We start from the raw sequence: 26,674 nt of genomic DNA, 5'->3' as shown, positions 1-26,674 counted from the left end.
AAATCTGTTACATGTACCAAAATTACATAAATATTAGAACACTTCTAGAAACACATCGATTACTGGAATGAAAACAGCCACGTATATAGCATCTTCAAAACTATACTTAGCATATGGTACATAATGAAACATTCAACTACTTCTAGGTAAGAGAACTGTGTTATTCAAATGACTGATGAGTGAGTGCTTTCCTAGCCTCCAAAAGCAACATCTGTTGATATACTGTGCAGTCAGAGGCAACAAGGGGACCTTATAATACAGGGATTGAGTCTACAGAAATAAAATGCAGATAGCCTTTTCACAGGGTAAAAAGGGAAAGTAATTTTAAATAAGATGTCCTTCTGCAATGCATTTTATTAGATGCAAACATTTTTCCCCCCATAATCATGGTTGTTATAGATGAACTACTCCTGTCTCCAGTTTCAATGGTTCTGATAATATTTTAAATAGGGACTGATTGTATTGATAGTGTATATTTGAATACGCATTTATGTGTGTGTGTTCACAGACACTCCAAACTACTAACTGGCAAATGTACCTTATAAATACCCCAAAAGGAAAAAAATTCCTGATAGAAATCTTTATTATAGTATCAACACCAGAGAATAGTTTGTCTACAATGCTACTGTTCATTTTCTTTCTTTCCTGCTTTCTTTCCTTTCTCTTTTTCTCCCTCCCCCTTTCTTTTTCTTTCTCTTTCTTTCTTTCTCTTTCTTTCTTTCTTTCTTTTTCTTTCTTTCTTTCTTTCTTTCTTTCTTTCTTTCTTTCTTTCTTTCTCTCTCTTTTTTTTTCTTTCTTTCTCTCTCTCTCTCTCTCTCTTTCCCTCTCTGTCTCTTCCTTCCCCTTCCTTCCTTCTCTTCTCTTTTCTTTCATCATCTAGTATCTGGAACCCAGCTCTAGACTCAGCCCAGAGCAAATGTAAAATGCTAGAACTGAATAAATGGCAATTTTGCAAAAACAAGAAATTCATCTCATTATCTCATTATACTAACACTACAACTCTCACTCATTTATTTTTTTTATTTACTGTTTGCTGTCAGGACGCAAAGTCTGTTTAATCTGCTCTGTATCTAGAATGCAGAGGAAGTACATAAAGGATATTGCATTCTCCAGGTTTTCTCACATGGATAGGAAAAACAGATGGAAAATTATTAGGTGGAGAAGGAAACATACCACCTTTTCAAGGGAAAGTGGGTATAGTCCGAATGGCTTAGAGCCAGATGACAGGGGGCCTCTGCATGTCAGGATAAGAAAGTTTGAATATCACAGCTACTAGCTCTATGCAACAGGAGGTGTTAATTAAAAAGATTTTGAGCCAAAAAAGAGCATGGTAGAAGCAGTGCATTAAAAATATTAATTTAGGGGCGCCTGGGTGGCGCAGTCGGTTAAGCCTCCGACTTCAGCCAGGTCACGATCTCGCGGTCCGTGAGTTTGAGCCCCGCGTCAGGCTCTGGGCTGATGGCTCAGAGCCTGGAGCTTGTTTCCGATTCTGTGTCTCCCTCTCTCTCTGCCCCTCCCCCGTTCATGCTCTGTCTCTCTCTGTCCCAAAAATAAATAAATGTTGAAAAAAAAATTAAAAAAAAAATTAATTTGGATTGCCCCCAAAATGTATCTTTTTTATATATGTAGATACCTACATCTCTCTCTACATATGTATCTGAACTGAAAAGAAAATGAAAAGAAAGGACATATGGCTTGGGTGTGGGGTTTGAATGGAAGTGGGATCAGAGATGACCCTGAGGTTTCAAATGTGAGTGACTAAGAAAATGATGGCCTAAACATCAACAGAAAAGGCAGGAATATGTATAGAGGAAAGGTCTCAGGAAGTTATAGACACTTGGAAGTTTAGAGAGCATTGGGATATCCTAGTGGCATCATTAACTATACTGACTGAAAAGTCAGAACTAAGCTTGGAAAAAAACTCAGAGCTGGGGATGTGCATTCAGGCATCACTTGCTTATTAAGTATTTAAGTGATCCTTTGGTATGTGGTGATATTTATATGGAAGAATATTTTATTTTATTTTATTTTTTTAATGTTTATTTATTTTGAGACAGAGAGAGACAGAGCATGAATGGGGGAGGGTCAGAGAGAGAGGGAGACACAGAATCGGAAACAGGCTCCAGGCTCTGAGCTGACAGCACAGAGCGCGACGCGGGGCTCGAACTCACAGACCGCGAGATCATGACCTGAGCTGAAGTCGGACACTTAACCGACTGAGCCACCCAGGCGCCCCTATATGGAAGAATATTAAGAGAAGGAGAAGAGCCTTCTTCTTAGGGCCATCCTTCTGGCCGTTATTAATTTAAGAACTTTCACTGACCTGACCTACTGTACCAGGAGTTAAATATTATGAGCCTTTACAGAGGACAGTGGTCTATGAATTCTTGCTCCAAGGAGACAAAAAGTGCTAGAGACAGAAATCTCTCCTGCATGGGACAAGGTCCAGCTACCTCTTTCTGTCTAGGGAGCCTTGCCTATAGGAGTGGTGTGGTCCAAGTGGGAAGCATGTCTACTCCAGAAGGCCAAGAGTGCTTCTCCTTCAGGTTCTGCTCTTTTGCGACCTTGCTCTCAGAGTGGTAAGAGCTATGGCCTCCATCCATCTCTTCCTGGTTGGAGCCTATATGGGCACTTGCTCTCTTCTCTTGTGACTCTGAGTAGGTAAGAAAGGGTTGGAACTTCCTTAGGCTGTAAGAAAATCAGCTTGCCTTTCCTTTCTTCCTTCCCTCCCTCATTCTTAGGAATTCTGTCCTATGTGGATGGGTTTCACCAAAGAATTGTCTCTCATCTTATAAATATCTAGTAGAAGAGGAAACAAGTGGTAGTGTTGGCTACTGCCCGAAATTGAAATCAAATCCTGAAGATGCCAGGAGCTAAAGAAGCTCGGTAAATTTGAGGGTCACAATCAGCAAAAATCGATGAGAAGCCTTTGGAGAAAGACGAAGTGCTGGATACCTGTCAGAAGGTAAATGGGTAGAGGGAAAGAGTGGTGTTCCAGGGCCATAAATACACAAACAGGCAGGGAAAGCTTTTCAGATGCACTGTTCATTCCCTGTGGTGTGCCCATGGAAGCCCAGGCTGACCAGCGTCAGGGAGGTGAGAGTGGGCTGCATGGAGCAAAGGGGTTCCTCTCTCACTGTAAACACTGTGGCTTAGGCTTAGAGCTTGTAGAAACTCAAACTCCCCCAAATAACATGTTGAAAGACACCCCAATTCTTGGGAGTATCCACAATGCCCTAAAACTAAGACCCCAGGAAAATTCCCATCTCCTACCTTGGGACAGGAAAGTTGGAACCATTTGGTCAACCTCAGGGCATGGAGCCAGGCAGGGACAGGTGCCAATGACGTGGGTGTGTTAACAAGGCCTTCAGTGTTACCTTATGCAGGTAATCTCACCAAAACATGGCTGCCTTTAAGAAAAGCAACACTTGGGTAAAGGAATGAGGGGCAGGGGACAGGGATTCACTAAGCTCAGATGGAGCCCTGTCTCCAATTTTACCGCAAGTTAGGATGTAGCTTTCATCTTTCTCCCAAAGGACTTTGCTGCTGTTAGGGAAAATGGGGGAAAAAAATCTCACAGGTAAAACAGGATATCATGAGCACAAAAGGAAAAAAAAGCCTTATAATGACTTATAAGGAAACAGAACTGGTATAAAAAGATATAAGAATTTTGAAAAAGTATGATTAAAAAAACAACAAAACCTTGGAAGAATTTGGGAAAATACTGAAAACATGAAACCAGAACAAGCAGTTATAGCAGTTATAAGCAGAACAAGCAGTTATAGAGGCTCAGTTGGCTAAGTGTCCAACTTCAGCTCAGGTCATGATCTCATGGTCTGGGAGTTCGAACTCTGCATTGGGCTCTGTGCTGACAGCTTGGAGCCTGGAGCCTGCTTTAGATTCTCTCTCTCTCTCTCTCTCTCTCTCTCTCTCTCTCTCTCTCTCTCTGCTCCTCTGCTCTCTCAAAATCAATAAACAAAAAAATAATAAGACAAAAGAAATGAGGCCGACATAGTAATAATTATAATAAATATAAATAGGTTAAATTCACTAACTGAAAGAGATTCTCAGGTTATATCAAAACAAAAAACAAAAAACAAATTCAGCAATATGGTGTCTAAAAGAGACACGCTTTATAATAACAGGTAATAATAACACTTATTTGCTCACTATGTTCTAACTTTACTTGTTTTAATTCATTCAATTCTCAGAAGAACCCTATAAGAGGTTACTATTATTGTCATTTTACAAATGAAGACACTGAGGCACAGAAAGATTATATAATTTAAGGAAAAAGAGCAAGTAAGTGGTGAAACCAGGATTGAACCCTAAGCAATGTGGACTTAGAGACAGTATTCTTAACCACTATATTATACAGAAGGATTGAACATAATGGTTTAGAAGAAAAAAAAAAAAGACAAAGCATATATAAAACAAAGGAAAGCCAGGTTAGCATTATTAATATAACATAAAACAGAATTTAAGGCACAGAAAAGGCAATGATGGTCAGAGAGGAATCTTTTTTTTTAAATGTTTATTTTTGAGAGACAGAGAGAGAGAGAGAGAGAATGTGAGTGGGGGAGGGGCAAAGAGAGAGGGAGACACAGAATCCAAAGCAGGTTCCAGGCTCTGAGCTGTCAGCACAGGGCCTGACGCGGGGCTCAAACCCATGAACTGTGAGATCATGACCAGAGCTGAAGTTGGACACTCAACCAACTGAGCCACCCAGGCGCCCCAGAAAGAAACCTTATGTATGATTTCTCACCAGAAATATTCAATTAGGCCATAAAAAATCCCAGCCGACAGTTCAGTACCCCTATTCTTCTTCAGTGTGCTGCTTTTCTTTATAGCAACTATTACCAAGGATTTCATATTAATCTATCTGATATATAATAAATCAACTATGACCATTTATACACACAATCATACACAGTATTACCTTTGAATATATATGTGTAATGATTTTATTGAACAACAGCTACAATGTGAAGGCAGGGATTTTCCTCTTGTTCACTGCTTTATTTATAGAACTTATACATAGCAAACATAGCGAGTGCTCAAAAAATATTTGCTGAAAAGGGGCGCCTGGGTGGCGCAGTCGGTTAAGCGTCCAACTTCAGCCAGGTCACGATCTCGCGGTCTGTGAGTTCGAGCCCCGCGTCAGGCTCTGGGCTGATGGCTCGGAGCCTGGAGCCTGTTTCCGATTCTGTGTCTCCCTCTCTCTCTGCCCCTCCCCCGTTCATGCTCTGTCTCTCTCTGTCCCAAAAGTAAATAAACGTTGAAAAAAAAAATTAAAAAAAAAATTTGCTGAATGAATGAATGAATGAATGAACTTCAAAAGCAGAAATCTAGAGAGGTAAGTAGTTATATTAAGAGATGCTAGGGGTGCCTGGATGGCTCAGTCAGTTAAGCGTCTGACTTTGGCTCAGGTCATGATCTCGCGGTTCATGGGTTCGAGCCCTATGCTGGGCTTTGTGCTGACAGCTCAGAGCCTGGAGCCTGCTTCAGATTCTGTGTCTCCCTCTCTCTCTGCCCCTCCCCCACTCACACTCTGTCTCTCTTTATATTAAGAGATGCTTAATCTCCCTAGTAATCAGAGAAGTGAAAACAACAAGGTGCTTTTCAACCATCAAATTGACAAAGTTATAAATTCAGGGATGCCCAGCGTTGATGTTAAGGTGCAGAAACAGCAACCTTCTCACATAAAGCTGGGAATGCACACTCTGAGTAGAGCTGCTTTGGAGCAATGCGGCAATTCTGATTGAAACAAAATATAGATATAGCCACAGCCACACACTTCCATTCTTAAGTATATAATAAAAAAAACACTTGGCATGGTTATGTAGACAGGATATTCCCTTTAGCACTTTCCAGGGTAGCAAAGGTTTAGAGGCAACTTATATGGCCATTGCTATGAGCATAAATAAAATGATGTATATTATTCTGATGCATTAGATAACAATGAGCAGTGGTGAGAAGAAATAAACTTGCTTTCCATCTGGTAACATGGATAGTCTCCCAACTGTAGAAAAATTAAAGAGGCAACAAATTTGTGCTGGAGTATTATAAATATAGATCTCTCATTTCAACACACATATAACCATATTATGTATTTTTCACAGTGGCACACATATACAAATAAAGTGTGGCATTTGGAAGGGAACATGTTAAATAGTTAAGAATGTTTTCCTAAGGTGGAGTGCAGAGGAAGTGGCATGTAGGGCAGAAGCTAAAATAATGCATAAAAATCAAACAAGAATTTGCTTCACTTTGGCTTTGGACCACTTCCAGCTTAAGGGGAAGGCTAGCTTGTGCCCCTTCCCGCCTGGTCCCGTGGCTGGAATTGTCCTTTTGCATCTTGCTGGCACATCCCCCTTAGAACAGAGGGGAGGCATTTCGGTGACAGAGCAGGATCTGGTATCTGTGGTCCTAGTTCCTCATCTATCTCCTACTGAGACACATAAATATCTATTGACACTTCATTCAAAAACAAATTGAATTCTGGAAATTCCACATTTTAACGGTTTTTCTTGAATCCCAGGACACAGAGAAATTTAATGGACCCTCTAGAGTGGCTGTATAGCTGTCACTACGGAAATAATGTCAGTCATTTTTGAGGAATCATGGAGAAAGGGAAACAGGCAGGTAGAGAGAGACTGGCAAATGTCTCAGTTTTCCAGAAAAGAAAGCTGGAAATTACAGCCTAGGGAGTGAACCTCATGGATGTTCTGTCAGAATGTCTCCCGCTTATCATTCATTCACGAGCCACAGACACCATGCAGGGGTCAATAGACTATAACCCCAGGGCCAAATCTGGGCGGTAGCCTGCTTTTTACATAAAGACTTATTGGATCACAGTCACCCCCTTCATTTATATTTTGTCCAGAGCTGCTTTCACGCTATCGTGGCAGAGTTGAGTAGCTGTGACATAGACTGTATAGCCCAGAAAGCCTAAAATACTTACTATCTGGCCCTTTACAGAAAACGTTTGCCCACTTTTGCTCTATGAAATACTCCCTTCCTCTTGGAAAATACTATCTGGAACCACCTCCTCTTTCATGCCTTAACTTAAAAGCTTATTATATCCATTTTTCGTCTCTCCGTCTGCTTCCTTGGTAATATGCCTCTTGTTTTGCAAGATCATTTTCCTCTAGGATGTGCTCTTTTCCTTCTCTTTACTCCATGCCCTACAGCTGTTCAACACTCATGGCTTACATCCTACCTGGTCTTGACTCTTGAAGCCCTAGCCTGGCTCAAAATGCCAAGCCTCTAATTGCTCTAAATGGGGATGGCTCACATGGGTTTATTAGAAAGAAGGTGATCACTAGAAACCCTATGGGTTCAAGGAGAACCAGTTACACCAAAGTAACTCTGCTTTCCTTTCCCCCACAAAATCAGGTCAGTAGACAGATTGAAGAAATATTGTAGGTTCCATATACCATGTCCTTAACAAATCGGAAAATGAAGCCCTTTATTCTATCACCATAGAACTGAAAGAGAACTGTACATAATCTATTAGGTGGATTTGTTTTTGAAGACACATTAGAGTGCTGACTATTGATTTATGTAAAGCTTTAGGGAGGCCTCAGTGGAAAGCTGCAGAGTCTGTACTTAAAATTGCTGAACAGAAAAGAATCATCAAGAATTTGAATATAGTTATGGAAGATACGTACACTTATTCCAAGTTAGCAAGATATAAAACAGAAAAAGACTGAAACGAGTAAGACAGCATTTAAGAAGCATGATCATGGAAATCAAGATAGCACTTACTCTTGGGAGGATAATAAAGCTACAGGGAGGGGAGCGTGCGGGGGCTTCTGAGGTGCTGGTTATGCTCGAGTACTTGATACAGGAGTGTACTTGCTTCATGAAAATTCACTAAGTTGCATGCTTATATTTTATATACTTTCCAGTACAAGTTAACTCTGTTTTACTGGAGTTATATGATCTGCAGTTCTAATCGGTGTCTGTGCGTGTGTGCGTGTGCACGTGCGGCTGTTGGGTGATGGTGGTTTATCTAAACTGATCATATCTAAAACTATATAATGTTGAATTGTAGTGGAATTCTGAAGTGTTGAGATTTATTAATATTTTACTGTCAAATATGGACTTCCCTGGTGGGGAACTGTATAACATAAGTGGCTACCAGATGGTACCATGGCCTTATTATTTAACATTACTCAGGAGAGGTAGAGTAGCAAATGAGACAGACAGGGCTGAACAGCTCATTATATGATGTTAAAGCAAAACATGGGCATTTTATGAAGTTATAAAACTTATTCAGCATGTCCTCTTTTAGCCATACATGTATGAAAGAAATATTCTCTCAACATATCCAACATTTATTCATATTTTCTTGGAAGCAAACACGGGGTTGACATTCATTAACAGTTTGTAAGTCTTCTCAAAGCCAAACATCTGCTTGGCATCCAATGGTGTTCACAAACTTTTTTCTTTAAAGGAATGTCTGTTGAGCATTTATTAGCTTCATTTGTGCTTTATGACTACCCTTTAAGTGCAGAACATTTATTTAGGGAAATCCTTCAAGTTTAAGACAATCCCAAAAGATTCAAGAAGTAGATCTGTCTTGACCCTTGCTTAATGCAGTCATGCTATGACACAGAGTATTCAAAGGGTCCCTTTAGACCTTTTCTAGGAGGACCGGTTGATCAGACCAGGGTGAAAGGTTTTGCCTGGAATGCCACTCCTGAGTGACGACTCTCACTGAAGTCAAGTGTTTTTTTTTTTTTTTTTTTTTTTTTTTTTTTTTTAATGCACTATGGGGAAAATGGCCCAAAAGGGGGTTAAACTTTGATTAGAGATGTTGCAAGTCGGGAAAAATGCTTACTTCAATTTAACTTCTGCTTTTCAGAAGACATAAGTACATAAATTATGTAGAAGAACGGTGATTACTAGACAGTCTAAAAGCTGGAGGCTCTAGGCCAATTTTCAACCAACTGTCACAGAACATAAGTTTCAAAATATGTTTAAGCTAAACTGACAACTACAGAAAAAATGTAAAATTCTTTGAAAGGCTGGGTTATGTGAACTGATGAGGATCTCAGAAACCACATGCTATTTAACACACAGCAATACTTCCCTGCAACATTCCCACCCTCTTCTGGAGGGAATATTGAAAGAGGTAGAACAGATGCTTCCACAAATTAAGCTGATCCAAGCGGTAGACAGACCCGTCCCAGCATAGAGTGGCCCACAGAAGAAGGGTTTGTCCAGAAAGTGAAAGGGCCAGGAGAGGTCCTCTGGCCCAGCGGCTTTCAAGCTGGAAGGAAATAACTGAGGAAGGCGTGTATGTGCACGGCTCTCCCACGGCTCTATGTCAGAGAAGCTCTACTCTCTGCTGCTTAGACCTCCAGGCTCTGTGTAGGATTTGAATCATTGCTATGTGCCAAGCTCTTCTTTTTACAGGTCACAAAACCAAAGCCAGAGAAATTCCACTAGGCAGCCAAAGTGCCAGAGAGGTAAAATTAGAACTAGAATTTTATGAATCCTCAGATAAAATGCCATTATATGTACCAATTATGCAAGCTCTAAGAACTTAGGGCATAAAATGTTGGTAACTGAGATGAGGAATTATTTATCTGGTACAGTAACGTTGCAGAATAGGTCTTGATTTTCGCTGGGCACAGAAATCTCCACAAGTCTTGGAGCAAGCCTTTCCCTCTCCTACCTGTGTAAGAGTTTTAGGGAGTCTGTGAAGCCCCTAAAATGGTGAATTCAATTTTACATATTTGTGTATATGTGTATTTTGCGGGAGTGGTGGGGGGCGAGGGGTGTTGAAAATGATGCAGAGTTTTCACGTTCTTCAAACATCTGATCCCACCAAATGATGGAATTGGTGCATTTGAGCAAGGGAAAAGAAGGAAAGAAGGACCACAAGGAGTTTATGTTTATAACCAGGAAAACTGATCAGAAACTCCTCTAACGTTAGATGCATGTTTCCTATTAAACTATTCAGGTTATTCAGGTAAGTGTACACAGAGGTAAAAAAAAAACAACAAAACCTGCATGGTATCTATAAAAATACAGGACATGTTGGGCAGATAAAAACAGATTTCATTTTACTTCTTGGGTTTTACATACTTAAAAAAATTACTTGAAGTATAACATGAAACCTTCCCTTTGTAAACCAAAACCAGGACTCCAAAGCCCTGAATAATTTTGGAACGAGGGGATTATTTCTGTCTCTGAATAGTCCCTTCAGAAAATGGCAGTGAGTGAGAGATATAATGACTACTGACTGAGAACAACTGTTTCTTTCAATTCAACTGTAGGCTTTTCAGGAAAAACGCTCATCTTTATAACTGTGTCAATTAGGCAAACACCGAAAACTAGGGAAGGCTTTCCTCTCCACCTCCACTCTAGCTGTGGCCCAGAGCAGACTCTGGATGATTTTCACGTGAGGACTGACCGAAAAAAAAAAAAAAAAAAAAAGGAATATCAGAAAATAGTTGGGTGGGGAGAAACCCATAAAGACAGAATGAACACAAACAAATCTGTGAAACAGTACTGTATTTTGAAATAATACTCAGTATCTGTCTGGAGTGTATGTTCTAATAGCAGAAAATAGAGAATTTCCTGAGGCTGGGAGATTGTCATTTTCTGGGAACCTGGAGTGCCACCTGCATTTAATGGTAAAGAAAGATCTACAGAATTGCCCACCTATTCCTCACAAGTGACAAAAGCGTATCATGGAAATTGTACTTCAAGGTTAGTAAGCTGAATGAGAGGAATACGGTCTGCGCCACTGGATAAAATGCCAGGAGGCACTAGGCGGCCAAGAAGGTGAACAGACATAACTACAGCAGTGGCACTGATGAATTCTCAACACCAGACTGGAAGTTGAACCACAGTCCTTAGGGGAAAAGAGCGAGTATGAAGGCACTCAGAAGAAAAAGCTGAGGAAAGATATTTTACTTAAAAAAAAAAAAAAAAAAGCCCTAAAAACTCTAAATAAAACGCAGTGTCTGCATAGGGACCTTCAGGTCCTCAAACATGCATAAAACAGGACGGAGGGAGGAAGGGGCCACACACATCTTTATAAGCTCAGTTTCAGAGCTGAGTTGCACATGCATGGCAGAGTGTGATTCCCTCCCAGGGACCTGGGCCCAGAGGAGCCCTGAGATCCATGTGACTTGTGAGCCATCCAGAACAAGGATCTCGGGAGAGAATTTCACAAGCTCACAACATATTTTTTCTCCCTTGACTCCGCTTTCTAGTGTTTCTCTCCCTCTGCTATTGTTTAATTTTGTGGTTCAACTTTTGGAAGAATGGTGGGAGGTACTGTGTTAAGCAATGCTCTAAGAATGAGATCAGCTGCAGGGACTGCATTATGAGAACTGGCCTCCCACAGCTTTCAAAGCAACTGTGATTCTACTTAAAAGGAAAAAAAAAGGATACATGAAGGAGAGCAGGCAGGAAGTCTTATTCATCCTTGTAGGTGCGGCCCATCTGCTCAGCACACAGTAGGGCCAGACCAAGGGAACCGATCACTGAATCTAAGAGCTCTGTATTCCGTTTTGTTTTCAAGCAGGAGCCAACAGTCATATCACTTAATGTGCTTTTGAGCAATCTTTTGTTGATCCTTGTGATCCCATTAGTGAAAGTGATTAACAACTAGACCTGGCACACAATTATCCTGATGGAAGGGTGTCAGAGTTGAACACTACTAAGACTTGGTCAAGAGATTAGCAAGGAATCAAGAAAGGTCACTGGAAAAAGCAGAGTTTTAAAAAGGATGGTGATAGCAAAGTGCAAATGAGACCATCAAGATAAATTAATCTCTAATTCTTTCTTCGTGATTAACCAGAAAGCCTGAATATTACTAATATGAAGTATGTACAACATGCTATCCAAGAGCTGTTTTACAGCAACATTTATCAATACATACCACAGTGAAGAAAAATAGATGACTAAAGTAATACGATTCCTGGAATAAGCACTTTTAATTCTCTGAGTATAATTTCATAGGTTGAAAATGATGCTTTATAAAAGGTATTTATTAAGTTAGGTTTAAATATGTTTCACAAAATAGGTTCCAGCTGAAATTTCGGAAATATCTACAAGGCATGGCTTATAAATGTGGAGGCAGATTATAGGCAGGATATTTAAGAGAATAAGCCCAGACAAAAAAGGTTTAAAAAGCATAACCTTCTTTTATCAGTAAATATATATTTTAAAATAATAATAAAAGAAAATAGAAAACATTTAAAGATAATGTTAAAAGAACAAATTCTGAGAAATTCTTCAGAAGCCTTGCTAAGATTTCATCTCCCAGGAGGAGAAACACTGGAGACACTGCCACCTGGACCTGGTGTGACCAGCTGGTAAGACTCAGTAAGTGGACGGCAAAGAGGAAAATCCCTGGGTTCCACGGTGAAGACACTGGGCATAGTCATGAATACATTTAATTAATTAATTAATTAATTAATTTAAAAATATTTATTTGAGAGAGAGGGAGAGAGAGAGAGAGAGAGAGAGAGAGAGAGAGAACACGAGTGGGGGAGGATCAGAGAAAGAGAGAGGAAGAGAGACAGACTCCCAAGCAGGCTCCATGCTATTGGTGCAGAGCCCGACTTGGGGCTTGCACTCGTGAACTATGAGAACATGACCTGAGCCGAAACCAAGAGTCGGATGCTTAACTGACTGAGCCACCCAGGTGCCCCTTATTTATTTATTAAAAAAAAAATTAATTATTTTTTATTTTAGAGAGAGGGAAAGGGTGAATGGGGGAGAGGGGCAGAAGGAGAGATAAATAGAATCTTAAGCAGGCTTCATGCTTAGCATGGAGCCCAATGTGGGGCTCCATCCCATGATTCTGGGATCATGACCTGAGCCAAAATCAACAGTTGGATACTTAACCAACTGAGCCACCCAGCTGTCCCATGAATATCCTTCCTTCCTTCCTTCCTTCCTTTCTTTAAAAAATTTTAAGGTTTATTTATTTTGAGAAAGAGAGAGAGCACAAGCAGGGTAGGAGCAGAGAAAGGAGGGAGGAGAGAGGAGAGAGGTGAGAGGTGAGAGGTGAGAGGAGAGAGGAGAGAGGAGAGAGAGAATCCCAAGCAGGTTCTGCGCTGTCAGCACAGAGCCTGATGCGGGGCTCAAACTCAAGAGCCACAAGATCATGAACTGAGCCAAAGGCAGACACTTAGCCGACTGAGCCACCAGGTGCCCCATCAATACACTTTAAATTTTAGGATATAGGGCAACAATGAAGACTAAGATATGGGGAAGATTTTTTGACAAGAAGTTTGGGAAGGACTGGAGTGAATAGTTTACAAAAATGTAGTTCTATGGATTCAAGCCTTGATAACTCAAAACAGATTCTAATTTAGGAAATGGGCAATATCATAAATTACAGGAAAGAGGAATGTACAGTCAAGAAACAGTCTTGAGGAAAATGACCAAGCACCTCCCATCCTGCCATTTCCTAAAGTTAAGTCCTTGAAGCAGGATCTAAGATTGATGTGTAGAAAAGAGAACATTTACAGAAATTACCAAACATGGAAATGTAGGTAAATAACTGATTTTGAACACAGGAGATGGCAATTAACGTGTTGATTCAAATTATGAAAAATAATTACTAATGATCACTAAGACTCTGCTACTAAATTCTATTCCAGGTTGTAAACCTTCAGTCTTGAGTGAGTGAAATAACAAATAACCTGACATTTACAAATTCTGGATAGAATCTGGAAGTTCAAAAATCAAGAACTTAGGAGCGAGGTGCTCTTTTCTGAAATCTGACAATATTAAGGAGAACTTACCTGCAGCAAATAACAGCTTTGCATGACAAAGCCAAGTCCAGGAAATACTGTCTTACTCCAAAAGTTAAGGCATACTTGAGGGTTTTCCCATCAATTATAAGAGCAAAATCATTCTCTTTTCGAAGAGCATCACCAAGGGTAGTGCAGTGGCGACTGAGAGTTTCCCTTGTTGCCTGTAAAATCAAACAAACACTCTCAACATTTTACTCCCATTTGTTCCACTAAGATGCCTTCAGGATGTTCAGCAACTACATTTAGTTATGTTTAGTGCTTTTCTGTTTTAAATTGCTTTCACATAACTCCACTCATTTTATTCTCACAAAAGCTCCTCAAAGGAGATTGGACAAATGTTATCAGAAAAAATAAATTACTCCATTAAAGTCACACATCTGTGCCTACCAGGGTTGGGATTACAAATCACTGATTCCTCTGCAATCTTTGCTCATTATTCTAACCACACAAATCACAGTCCTGCAAAAATATTTTCACTAAATTATCTTATTACAAAACAACAACACTGTCCTAATTTATGAACTAGTCAAAACTGCTTAGCCATGAATCCAAGGGAAAAGTTGAAGAATATAATTTAAATAACTTACAGTTATTTTTTTCAGAATTCCTCAATGCTACTGAAACTTAATTCCCAGCAACCAAGAGGGGAAATGCAGTATCTGTCATCTCTTGCCACTTCACAAATTGGTTCCTATAACTTTAATCATGATTTCATGATGCCGTATTTCAGTTAGGGATGGGGACATGTGGCTTGGTAATCTTGATGGATCAAATAAAAGAACCCTTCCCATCAATAAAGAGTATTAAAAACCTTTAGTATCAAGGAAAGCTTTGTTCACCTCAACTATACAGAGGGGTTGTATTTATCTCCCTCGTCAAGAACTGCTTTCTCAGCTCTTCAAAGGCAAAAAGTTTCAAGATATTTAGCTTCCCTGCCCCCGCTGCCCCAAATCCTATAGACTCTTCCTATAACCTAATGGGGCCGGCTTTCTGTTTTACAAGAGTGTGAACACTGAGAAGAAACAGAACACTGGCTCTGCACAAGGAAATATAAGGAACAATTCCTCTACTACTGGAGTTGTTCAGAATGCTAGCCTGCAGTTATTTATATAATAAATACAATAAATATATATGTATATATATATTTGTACTTATTATGTATATGTATACATATATACGTATACACATATATACGTATATGTATACATATATATTATTATGTATACATATATACATATATATATAAAATAAAGTCTACCTTTAATAAAAGTACTTATAATTTTTATTGCATCCATGGGACATAATTATTGTTCCAATTTAAGAATGTGGCACTGTTTTTTCAGTTGCACTCACAAACAGGGAAGTAAAGACATAGGGAATTAAAATGTTTATTGGAGATTTCTGAAGGTGTTTCTGCATTCATATTTGAATGTAGTTCACACTGTGTTCTGGGATTTCAAAATCTGTTTATCAGAATAATATAACCACATTGTGCCGTAAAGTAAGCCTGCCCAAATTTCCCAATACTGGAACTTCACTTAACGTCTCCCCTGTTCCTCATGATCTACAGTGACACTAAGGACCACCATGCAGCAGCATTCTCTACAAAAATGTTGTTTATACTTCACATCCAGGGGAAGTAGCTGTTTGAATTTACAGGCTTTATCCTCCTATTTCCTGCTAAAAAAATTTGGTCCAAGAGCACTTGAGAAAAGAAGGTGAAAATTTCAGAAAAATTCTGCAAACAAAATTTACTAATGACAATATAGATTACTCTAGATTGCCTTAAAAACAAATTAACAAAGACTAAACGAGCAAGTAAATGAATGAACTGAGAAAAAAGATAAAAATAAAATACTTAGCACATAGCACATACAAGGTTCTAAGGGCTATGCATACGTATACATTTAGTAAATACTTGTTATAACCCTATGCAGAAGGCATCATTGCTACCCGCATTCTGCAGATGAGAAACAGGAGACAGAATTTAACTTCCTTGCCCATGAACACTTGGCTACTAATGGGTGAAATCAAACTCAGAATTAAAAAAGTTCTGTGCTAGCTTGCCTTTCTCCATATAATCCAGCAAAAATAAATAAATAAGTAAATAAATAAATAGTAAAAAAAAAAAGAATTAAAAAAAAACCCCACCCCAACTTGAGACAGTACCAGACATAGCAACTTATAAATGGAATGCCCACATCATTCCCTCTGTTGTTTCCCTAGAGCTCTCATCATCTGTCTCTCATCTCGTCTTTACTGCCAACAGAGATTTCTCTTTATAAAACAAATGTAAAACACAAACCACATCTCTTGCTCTGAAATTTTTCTATGGCTTCCTACTGTTTACACGATAAAGTCCAAACTCTTAAATCGGCATTGAAGACTCTCTGAAATCTAGGCCCAACTAATTTTCATTCATATTTCCCTTCACAGTCTTGACCCCTTCATGCCATCTTTGGAATGCCCTTCCCTTCAGAGGTTAGTCTATCACCTTCTAAACCAAGTTTATCCACTAAGCCCTCCCAGACTCGGTCCATGTGACCAAGTGTAACTCACTCTAGGCCAGCAAAGTCTTCAGTTCCTTGAAGGGAGAGAGTACGTTTAACCCATTTCTCAGCAGCAAACATATTGCCCATGATTACAAATGGTTGGGAATTGCCAATGTATTGAATGAAAGCACTGATAAATTCTGATTTCATTCTACTGGCAGCTCTTCAATTCCCACTTCTGATTTGAGAGTGAGTGAGCGTGTGCATGCATGCGTGTGTGTGTGTGTGTGTGTGTGTGTGAGAGAGAGAGAGAGAGAGAGAGAGAGAGAGAGAGAAACAGAGAGAGGAAGAGAGGGAGGGAGGGAGATCTTGTCTTGCTTGCTCCTTAATTTTTTAGAGAACAATCCATCACTTCAACAGTCTTTCAAACCAAGGCACTGATCACTAAAATGCCATTGTATTTTTTATGCTTTTGCCCATGTGACTCCTGGGCTGAAAACCCAAATGAAAGCTGAGGTAGAGCCCAGGAGAACTCCACATTTCCTTAAAGATCAGCGGTAGAGCAAGACTGAAAGTCAAGTGAGCCCTGAGCCTTGTAAGCTCCCGCATTAACTGAAGCCATGGGACGCGGTCTGGTGCATCCTCCTACTCTCTCTCCTTTTGAAAAGTGTTCTCTGACACCTTGAAATGTGTTGAGAACTGTCTTATTTGTAGCATTAGTACCCAATGGGTTTCCTTGGTGATTATCACAGATCTTCAGCAAATCAAAAGGTGTCAGGACATGTAATAGGGGCAACATTTCAGAAGGTGAGTCCAAAACTTCCCACTGTGAATTCTCCAGGCGGCCCACCTAGAGTGCGGGGCGACAACAAAAAGCTGCAAACATTTCCTTATTTTAGTTTATAGCTTTCTTTTGTAAGGAGCTCTGTTGTTGGCTGTTACATGTTATATTTTACTCTTATTTATACTGCCAGGAGTATTTTAAAATTATTTTATTTATTAAAGTTTATTGCTTCTCCCCTAAGCCTGGGAGCCATACTTTATGGCCACATTGCATTGAAGCTTATCTCCTGTAGCTAGAAATAAATTTATTAGTATATTAGCTGTTGCTTTGTTTTCTTTTTGGCTACTGGAGGGGGAAATGTTTAAACATTTAAACTTAGTGACATGTGAAAGTGAAAATATATAAATGAGAAGCTAAATCAGAAAAAGGATAAAGGACCACAGAGTAGAACAAAATGAAAGCTCTGTAATATCTCCTGATTCTACACAGTCTTATTTGTGGGCTGAAAGAAAAGGAGTGTGTGTTGCCATAACCATGGCTGGTGTGAAGTAAAGGCAATCTGGGGACACAGATAGGCGAGGGGCAAGGCAAGGGTCCAGGTACCTTACTCGGCAGCCATACAGGTGAGGGAGGGAAAGCAGGACTTGTGTGCTTTCCCTTACCCATATGGGTAAGTGTCCCTTACCCATATGGACACTCCAGTCAATCTTTCAGCTCAGCTCCCCCTCCCCTAAGCCCTGCACACAGCCAAGAGCTCTTTAGAAGCTCTTAGCCCCTACACCTCCTGCCATGCTTTCCGGCCTCGCCAATTCACAGTTTAGGCCACAACCAATACTCTCCTCGGTTCTTAGTCTTGACAACATGGAAGGGAAAAACCACCTCACTACGAGGACAGGCTCTATTCCAGCTCTCTCCTCTTGCATGGGTGCTCATTACCACTGATCCATGCTTTCATCCATGCCCACTGGATTCCATTTTCCCACAGGCTACTCCAGACCCTTTCTTCTCCCAAGATTCCAAATTCGGCCCTCGTCACGTCAGCCAACATCTATCTGCTTTACTGAGAACGTTTATACCAGGAAGAATTCCCTCAACTTTCCTTCCTCAACCTCAAAACTTCCCTTTACTTTTTTCTCCCTAATTTCTGAGGCAGGGGAAGAAATGAATTTTTCTCGCCTCTGGTCCCTCCACTTTTCTCCTGCATCTTCCTTCTCTCCATTGTCTCCAGTGTCTTCTGTCCACTGTTTTTCTCCCTTTAGGACTGCAAACTAAAAACAGTGAACAAATAAACGACCATGGCTCTATTGCTCCTGAATCCTCCAGGTGACAGGGATGCTACTATCTTTTGGACTGTCCACATACTTGTTTATACTTCTACAACACAGCACGATGTATAGTCATTTATCTCTTCTTCCTTTGGGGACTGAGGCCTCTGACAAAGAAATAAAGGCTTTGTAATGAAAGAATAACCAAATTATTAATGATTGCAGAATACCTTGTGGGAAGTTACAATATTTTTTGTGCGACTATTTTGAAGATTGCTTTTGTTGAGTATACAACTCCTGTGTTTTATAACACTCCAAGAATGTCTTGGATATATTTTTTTAAGATTTTACTTTTTTGTAATTTTTTTTTAACTTTTTATTTATTACTGAGAGACAGAAAGAGACAGAGATGTGAGCAGGGGAGGGGCAGAGAGAGAGGGGGAGATGCAGAATCTGAAGCAGGCTCCAGGCTCTCAGCGGTCAGCACAGAGCCCAACATGGGGCTCGAACTTATAAACCGTGAGAGCATGACCTGAGCCAAAGTCAGAAGCTCAACTGAATGAGCCACCCAGGTGCCCCAAAGTGCTTATCTTCTTATAGAGGAAATGGAGAACAAGGTGGTAGTGATGATCTAACATCTCTTTCTGTCTCATAGAATATAAATTGTCTAATAAAAATAATAAACACCTAGACTAGCTATTTCATGATCAAACAAGGTTATGCAACAGTGGGCCAAGTAAACAATATTTATTTGCTTTCTAAGAAATATGCTTAGAAAAGAAAAAGAAAGAAAAATGTTTGGCAGATAATTAGGCCAGTAGAATTCCTCATAAAGATAACTCTGACCAGAAGGCTTTCACGGAGTTCTGTTTCAATCTTTAGGGGATAGCCTGGAAAAATAGGTAACATGTTCATATAAAACCCTGCAATAAAACAAAACAAAACAAAACAAAACAAAATAAAACAAAATAAAACAACAAACTTTAAGAAATCAGAGACTTGTAGCTTTATGGAAATCTTTTTCAGTGCTTTTACATGACCTTTACCAAGGAAATCCTTGATAAAAACCACATAGGGGAGCCTAGACAATGAAATCTGACACAATTTTACAGTGAAACAAATTGAAAGCCCTGATTTGTTTGGAAAGTATCATAGCATGCAAGATGTCACTTCCATTTTGGCAAAAACTCTGCTTGGAACAGTCTAAAGAACCCAGAGGCCAGATGTGCAAAGAACATGCTAGGCCACCTAAGAACTATGTTTTTGATGGGCTAAAATGTAATGTTGTAGAAAGCAACTGCATAAAATGGCTCTTTTCAGCCATTTTTCTAGTCTTTGGTTTTTTTTCCTGATTCTTTTCAGAGGTTTATACATAGACAGTCTTACTTAGGAACATATCCAAGGAACACCCTCATAGAGAATGTGGAAATACCCCTAAGGAAAGGAAAATAAAAGCCTTTAGCCTTTGACTAGAAGACTAGTTGGCCAAATCTCACTAGCAGAGATGAGGTAAAGATTACAGATAAATATTCCAATATGCCAGACCTCATGGTGGTGACTTCCACACTGTACTCCAGGGCCACGGTTACTTACAGGGACAATAAGTGATGTTTCATCACTCATCTACATCCCAGAGGGTATCATGAGCAAGGCCAAGCCAGAATGGCAAAAGCTAAAGGAAAGAGGTATATTTATTTATCACAAAATATGTTGGTGTTTGGGTGACTACAGACACTTGGCATTTATATTTCTTCCTGGGAATCTGTTAAAGTATGTGCAGGTCAAATGATAAACTTATGTTTTAAGGAGAATTCTATTCCCAGAAAGGAAAAAATGATATATCAACATTCTGAATTACACGTTGACTTTCAGACACAGTATTTAACAATGTATTTCATTGTTCTTGGATTTATTCTTTTCCTTCATGAGTTCATCACCGGTTAAGTGAAATAAGCATACGATTGGGGCTAATGATGAATCACACTTGGGAGACACACAACTCTCACCCTTGTCAGATGGACTGAAGTTTATGAAGCTTGTACTTCTTGGTTTAGTGGAAACACCACAGGTTTCTGTTTTCACTTGCTTCCCATAAAAAGGGCAAAATGCAACCCAATGCTACAGGAAAACACCTGCAGGGATCTTGCTGAACAAGGATGGCGACTCAAACAAGATAATTTGCTGGAAGCTGGGCCACTGTAAACTTGTCAGCTGATGTGCAAAGTCACCAACTGATGCAGAGAAAGCAGGCATCAGTATACAATGTGTAAATGCACAGCTATAAAAAAGCGGACTCTTTTTGTCAGAAAGTCAAGGGTGGCCATGAGAGTTCACAAGATACTTCCGGACACGGATCACATCTGAAGCAAGATCACGAAGCCACGTTGTAAAGAACTAACATTCCAGAAGCTAGAAGGCAATAATATGGTATCAGAATGTCGCTGTTCTGCCCTTTATGGATATCTTTATTCGTAGGTTACTTTACTTCTTGGAATCAAACTTTTCTCATTCATGAGATTGGGTTAATATCTGTTTTGTAGGGTTATGGTAGGGACAAAATAGCTCCTTTAATTGTGAGTCAAGCACCCAACCCAGTGCTTGGCTCATAGCTGACATCCAAAAAGACTAGTTCTTTCCCTTCCTCTGACATTAGGTTTAATGGAGGTACCAACATCTGATAAAGAAGGATTCTCAAAGTGTCAAATACTGTACAATATTAGTACAACACAATTAGTATCATGAGGAGAATTGTAAGTTTCCTTTTGAAATTTTCCACTGGCAATTTATTTCAATCCACTTAACATTCAACTCTACCAGCCACTTCTGCCACATGAAAAGTATCTGGAAATCTGTCTTGCCCTCAACTCTAGAAAAGTTAGCATCACTTCTTCACATACAGCATATGGCTCTTGCTATATGGTAGGACGATGACTATTTATTTATTTATTTATTTATTTTTAAACATTTATTTATTTTTGAGACAGAGACAGACAGAGCATGAACGGGGGAGGGTCAGAGAGAGAGGGAGACACAGAATCTGAAACAGGCTCCAGGCTCTGAGCTGTCAGCACAGAGCCCGACGCGGGGTTCGAACTCACAGACCGCGAGATCATGACCTGAGCTGAAGTCAGCCGCTTAACCGACTGAGCCACCCAGGTGCCCCGGAAGATGACTATTTATATAACTAAACTAGATTGTTTTTCTTTAACAAATTAGTTTGTCCCAATCTGATAGAACTCTTGAGTGGAAAATAACTTGAAAGTTATAAACTGACTTGGCGTTTTTCTGTGTGTGTGTGTATAGATGCCCACATCAATATATATGTTAGACTTTAAGCTCCCATAAAGAATGCAAAATTATATATATGTAAAGTTACATGCAATAGCATCAAACATGCAAATGTGCTTCATAAATACTAGGTTTAAAATAGCTAATGATAAAGAAAACACACAGGCTGGGGCGCCTGGGTGGCTCAGTTGGTTAAGCGTCTAACTCTTGATTTTGGCTCCCATCATGATCTCATGGTTCATGAGACTGAGCCCTCCATTGGGCTCTGCACTGATAGCGTGGAACCTGCTTTGGATTCTCACTCTTACCCCTCCCCCTCTCATCCCCCCCCCCCCAATAAATATATATATTTTTTGTAAAAGGAAAAAAAAAACCCACAGAGGCCTTGCTTTGCTGGCATGTTCTTAAGATATAACACCATAACTTTATAGATACGTTTTGTTTTTTAATAGCAGAAAAATAAATATTTCCTGGGGGGGGTGAAAAAAACCTTACTTTAACTTGCTAAAGGTCTACCTTTTAAAACCTATTAGAAGTTAATTTAAAATGTCAAATAAGAGAATATATATATAAGAATCTTAAACTAACACATATTTTATTAGCTGTTTTTGTGGTTTGTGGCCTCACCTCATCATCATTTAAGCCATGAGGTATTTACAAATTTATGGTCAAATAACATTTCATTCTTTCTCTACTTTTACACTTTCCAAATGTTCACACCCTCAAATTACAAATTAACAGAACATTCCAAGAACATTCTTAATAATACATTATGACCATATCAAGTATGGACAATGTTAGCAAGTTCTTAAAGAGTGAGTTATGACTCCCATAATAGCAACATGGATAAACCACTGGGTGTTACTTATTTTTCGACAATGTGTTATTGATTCAGTGGAACACTGGACCTTCCATATACGCCTGTATAACACATATATCCACTATTCCACTGGCTACTGCTGGCAGCAGTAAGTTGTAAAGAATGTATGCCTGAGAGTAGAGAGAAACTACATTTATATATAATTGGTCCATTTAGTATTTATTCCAGTAGAATCACCAGCATTCTTGGACATAGTTTTTGACTAAAAAGCTTTGGTGTTTTTAAACTCCCAGACTATATGAGAACATAACCCTAAAAAACGTATTTGTATAGAACCAAACTAATGTAGAGTAATTTTTCCAAAGTGGATAAGGGCAGACAGAAGGTGAAATCATTAAAAACATATGGTCAAAGAGGTCCTCCAAAACCGCTTAGTGGAAAGCGGCCAAGGGAATGCATTTAATCAATACATATTGCTAAATATAACGAAGAGGGGAAAGAGACACACAAAAAATTCCCATGCTTTGCTGATACACAGGTACGGGTTTTCCACGGTGGGAATACATATAAAACACTGCAACTGAGGAAACAGTCCGATCTCCCAGCAGGGTCACGTCATCAGAAAGGTTAGGGGTCACAAAATGGAAGGTAAGAAGAGGACATTGTGGCGCTGGATAAATTGCTCTTGGCCCCTGGGCAGAGGTTTGGGATGTGGGATTATGATCGGTTCCATCAGGCAAATAACTCCGTATGAGGCATCTAGTCTCACTTGGGGTATGCTAGAGAGAGAGAGGCAGAGAAGTGTCGAATCTGGGTCTGAGGCTACAGTTCAGTGTTGGGGTATGGGCATGCAGCAAAGAGAAACAAATCCAGAGAAAGGAAGGAAGAGTGAGGTAGGGGATATAATTATATAATTTAAATAGTTTTGTGGATAAAGGCTTTTACCCAAGTTCTCATGGTAATTATTTTAAACCACCACTGAAAGCCTCCTAAACACTTATTTTGAGATTGGTATTAAATATTCTCTGGTGGCGGCAGTGACTTAAACACAGAAGGAAGAATTCTAGAGGAACTCGGTCGGCAGACATCCAGTCTCTCATACTGCCTTCGATTCAGCCAGGAAGAGGATGCTCGGAACATACAGCTGCCTTTTTTTTTTTTTTGGGAAATATGCAAATTACCAAATCAATGGTTTGGAGAAAGTTAACAACCAGGAAGCCTGTGAGAAATTGTTACCCCACAAAGAAAGAACCACAAAGAAAGCTAATGTTGGGTCCATTTTCCTAATGATTTGAATTAATTAATGTAGGAATGCAGAAGAATCATTATCTGCTGTATATTCTCAGTGCAAACCCCAAATCCATACCATTTCCATTATTTCATAGGTACATTCAATAAAGTCTTCCATATAGTCATTGTGTGAGTACAATGAAATGTAGTCTTTCCCGAGTTCCATAAATACAAGATGCCCAAATGCCACAGTTTTCCAGAAGAGCATCTGTCTTTCAGCTGCTTTGTAGTCCTAGTGGTGAGTGGGAAAGGAGGTAGGAACAAAGTAGAGGGACAAGGCAGAAAACGTGGGGGATGCCTCCCAGAATGCTTCCTCCTGTGACTGAGTCTCCACTGCCACTGGAGAAGGTATGGTTATTTAAAAACAAAAGGAAAAGGGGTGCCAAGGTGGCTCGGTTAAGCAGCCCACTTAGGCTCAGGTCTTGATCTCATGGTTCACGAGTTCGAGCCCTGTGTCAGGTTCTGTGCTGACAGCTCAGAGTCTGGAGCCTGCTTCAGATTCTGTGTCTCTGTCTCTCTCTGCCCCTCCCTCGCTCATGCTCTCTCTCTCTCTCAAAAATGAATAAAAACATTAAAAATTTAAAAAAAGAAAAAGAAAAAAATGGTTTTGGACTTAGAGCGGTCTAGGTCGAAGTGCTGGATTCTGCACTTGCTAGCTGTGTGAACTCAAAGTCTCTGTATGGGAGATGAATTCTGCCAGTACAGAGCAGCAGAGCTAATGTAGGCAGATACACCTGGCACATAGTAGGTTTCCTCTAACCTGTCAATTGCATGGTTGTACTGACTCATCAAAAGAAATGGGTGGAGATGCAAAAAAAGTCACAAGGCATGGCCTGCTACCCTCACAAATGACAACAAGCTGTGGGAGAGTGGCAGGGACAGAAGGGTTAGAAAGCATTTATCTGTAATTCTAGGACTCAGGGAACTCTTGGAGGAGTTCAGATGTTCAGCCAAAAGAAAAGAGAGAGAGAAAGAGAAAGGGAGAGAGATAAAGCATATTCAGGCTTGCGGGTAGGAAGAATTTCTCAAGATAGAAATACTATGAATTTGTGAACGATTTCACTGAGGATTCTGCACAGCAGCCAAGATTATGGAGTTCTGTTTAAGGAAAGGGGACACATTTAATTTTTATGAGACCAAACAACGTGTTTGATGGAACTTTTTCAACCACACACTTTGGCTTGTGGCAGGCAGCATCTTCAATCAGAGGAAAAGAGAACAGATTATTTGTTCATATGCTCTTTTCATTTTTTGTAATGTTTACATTTTTTACTAACTCATTTCTTTCAAAAGTAACAAAGTTGGCTTTCTTCGCTGAGAGCTATTTGGAGGAAGCGGTGTGTCAGACACTATTTCAACAATCATCCTGCAATGGGACGCTATAAAAACGTAACTTTGCTTCTGATAGGGATATATTAACACCTTGAAAGTTAAACTAAGATCTTAAAATTTTCAGGCCCAAAAGCTGAAACAGCTTTGCTAATGGTGAAAGAAAATTCCCAATACTAACGCCGCCATGCTGGCAGTGGAGGAAAACTCAGTGTGGTTTAAAAGCTGCCTAAACTGGTTTTCAAAGCAATACAAAATGTATTGTATTGGACTCATGGGACACATCAAGACAAAACCTGAAGTAGCCCCAATTCTCTTTTGTCCCCCCTCCTTTTCTGGAGTCAAGTCAGTAACTTGCTTATTCTGGATTGCTTTCAGAGGCCATTCAACAGTGGCTGGTTCCCCAAACAGTGAGGTTTGTCTGCGTAATACATAGAAGTCGAGCTTAAAAGGATACAGATGACAACCTCACCATTTATGTCATGAATGTCCTGTAAGTTATACTTGAGGCTTACACGGTGTTAGAAAATCAAATTCAGCTAGGAAAAAAAAAAAAAAAAGGCAATCCCAGAAAGGGCTTTATTTTACCAAGGTGTTGAAAAATATATATTCTTAGGCTTGTTAATACCAAATGTGGTTAACAATTCATTTTCTGTACAATAATATATCAGTGAGGAAAAACACTGGTATCCATAATCAAACCTGGGAGTCGTATGTTCAAATTAAGGAGAGACATTTAAGTAGTGAGAAGGACGGCTGTTTAAAATCACCTCTTAAGGGGCTGGGTAGGGGGGCACCTGGGTGGTTCAGTTGGTTAAATGTTTGACTCTTGATTTTGGCTCAGGTCATGTCTCATGGTTGGTGAGATCAAGCCCTGAGTGGGGCTCAGAGCTGACAACACAAAGCCTGCTTGGAATTCTCTCTCCCTCTCCACCTCTCCCCTGCTCTTTCTCTCAAAAATAAATAAATATTTTAAAACCAAATCAAATCAAATCACCTCTTACAGCAGCTGGCAAGAAGATGCCCCTCCCCCTCCACGCCCCGGGAATAATCATGCTAAAAGAAATAATAATTATTATGGTTATGATAATGGTCCATATTTTTAAGTGCTTACCAAATCTTGGTTGCTGTTTACAAGTATTTAAAAGGTACTGTTTTATTTAATCCGCACAATGTACCCCATAGATGGATATTATTACTATTTTTGTTTTATAAGAGTAGCTGGCAGCTGAAGCCCAGAAAAATCTATTTGCTTAGACTCTGGAATCCAAGTACTTTGATACATCCTCAAATGCTGATTAGCACTGGAGGTCAAGGTGAACTTTTAGAATGGGCATAATGGTATCTGCCTACTAACGTTGTCAAGTTTAAGTGTGATTGTTCCTATAAAGTCCTTATTCCAGTACCTAGTACAAAAAATAAGCTTCATAAACCTAAGCTAGCGTTTTTCTTAGGACTAGAATTATCCCGCAGGGGTAGCAGGGTTCTCTTTTCACAAAAAGTCAGAAAGCTGCATTTTCCCTTGGGATCCATTCACTACTTCCCATATATTTGGTGCTGACTCCTCATCAGGCTGAATGTGAATGTCTACAGCAGCATAGACTACCTAG

The 26,674-nt window shown here is 39.7% G+C and overlaps 1 protein-coding gene across 7 annotated transcripts in view; it reads right to left on the bottom strand.

Annotated features, from left to right (window-relative positions):
- Positions 1-26,674, bottom strand: part of ATP8A1 (ATPase phospholipid transporting 8A1) — a 232,601-nt gene that overhangs the window by 60,885 nt on the left and 145,042 nt on the right. For all 7 annotated transcript variants that reach the window (XM_043572754.1, XM_043572751.1, XM_043572755.1 and 4 more), the window contains one exon: positions 13,785-13,957. In XM_043572754.1, coding sequence (XP_043428689.1) covers positions 13,785-13,957 — 173 coding nt within the window. The remainder of the gene's footprint in view (positions 1-13,784; positions 13,958-26,674) is intronic.

The sequence above is a fragment of the Prionailurus bengalensis genome, chromosome B1 (assembly GCF_016509475.1).
Source record: "Prionailurus bengalensis isolate Pbe53 chromosome B1, Fcat_Pben_1.1_paternal_pri, whole genome shotgun sequence".
In the NCBI taxonomy this organism is placed as follows: Eukaryota; Metazoa; Chordata; class Mammalia; order Carnivora; family Felidae; genus Prionailurus; species Prionailurus bengalensis.
This window is presented reverse-complemented; position numbering and strand designations above follow the sequence as displayed.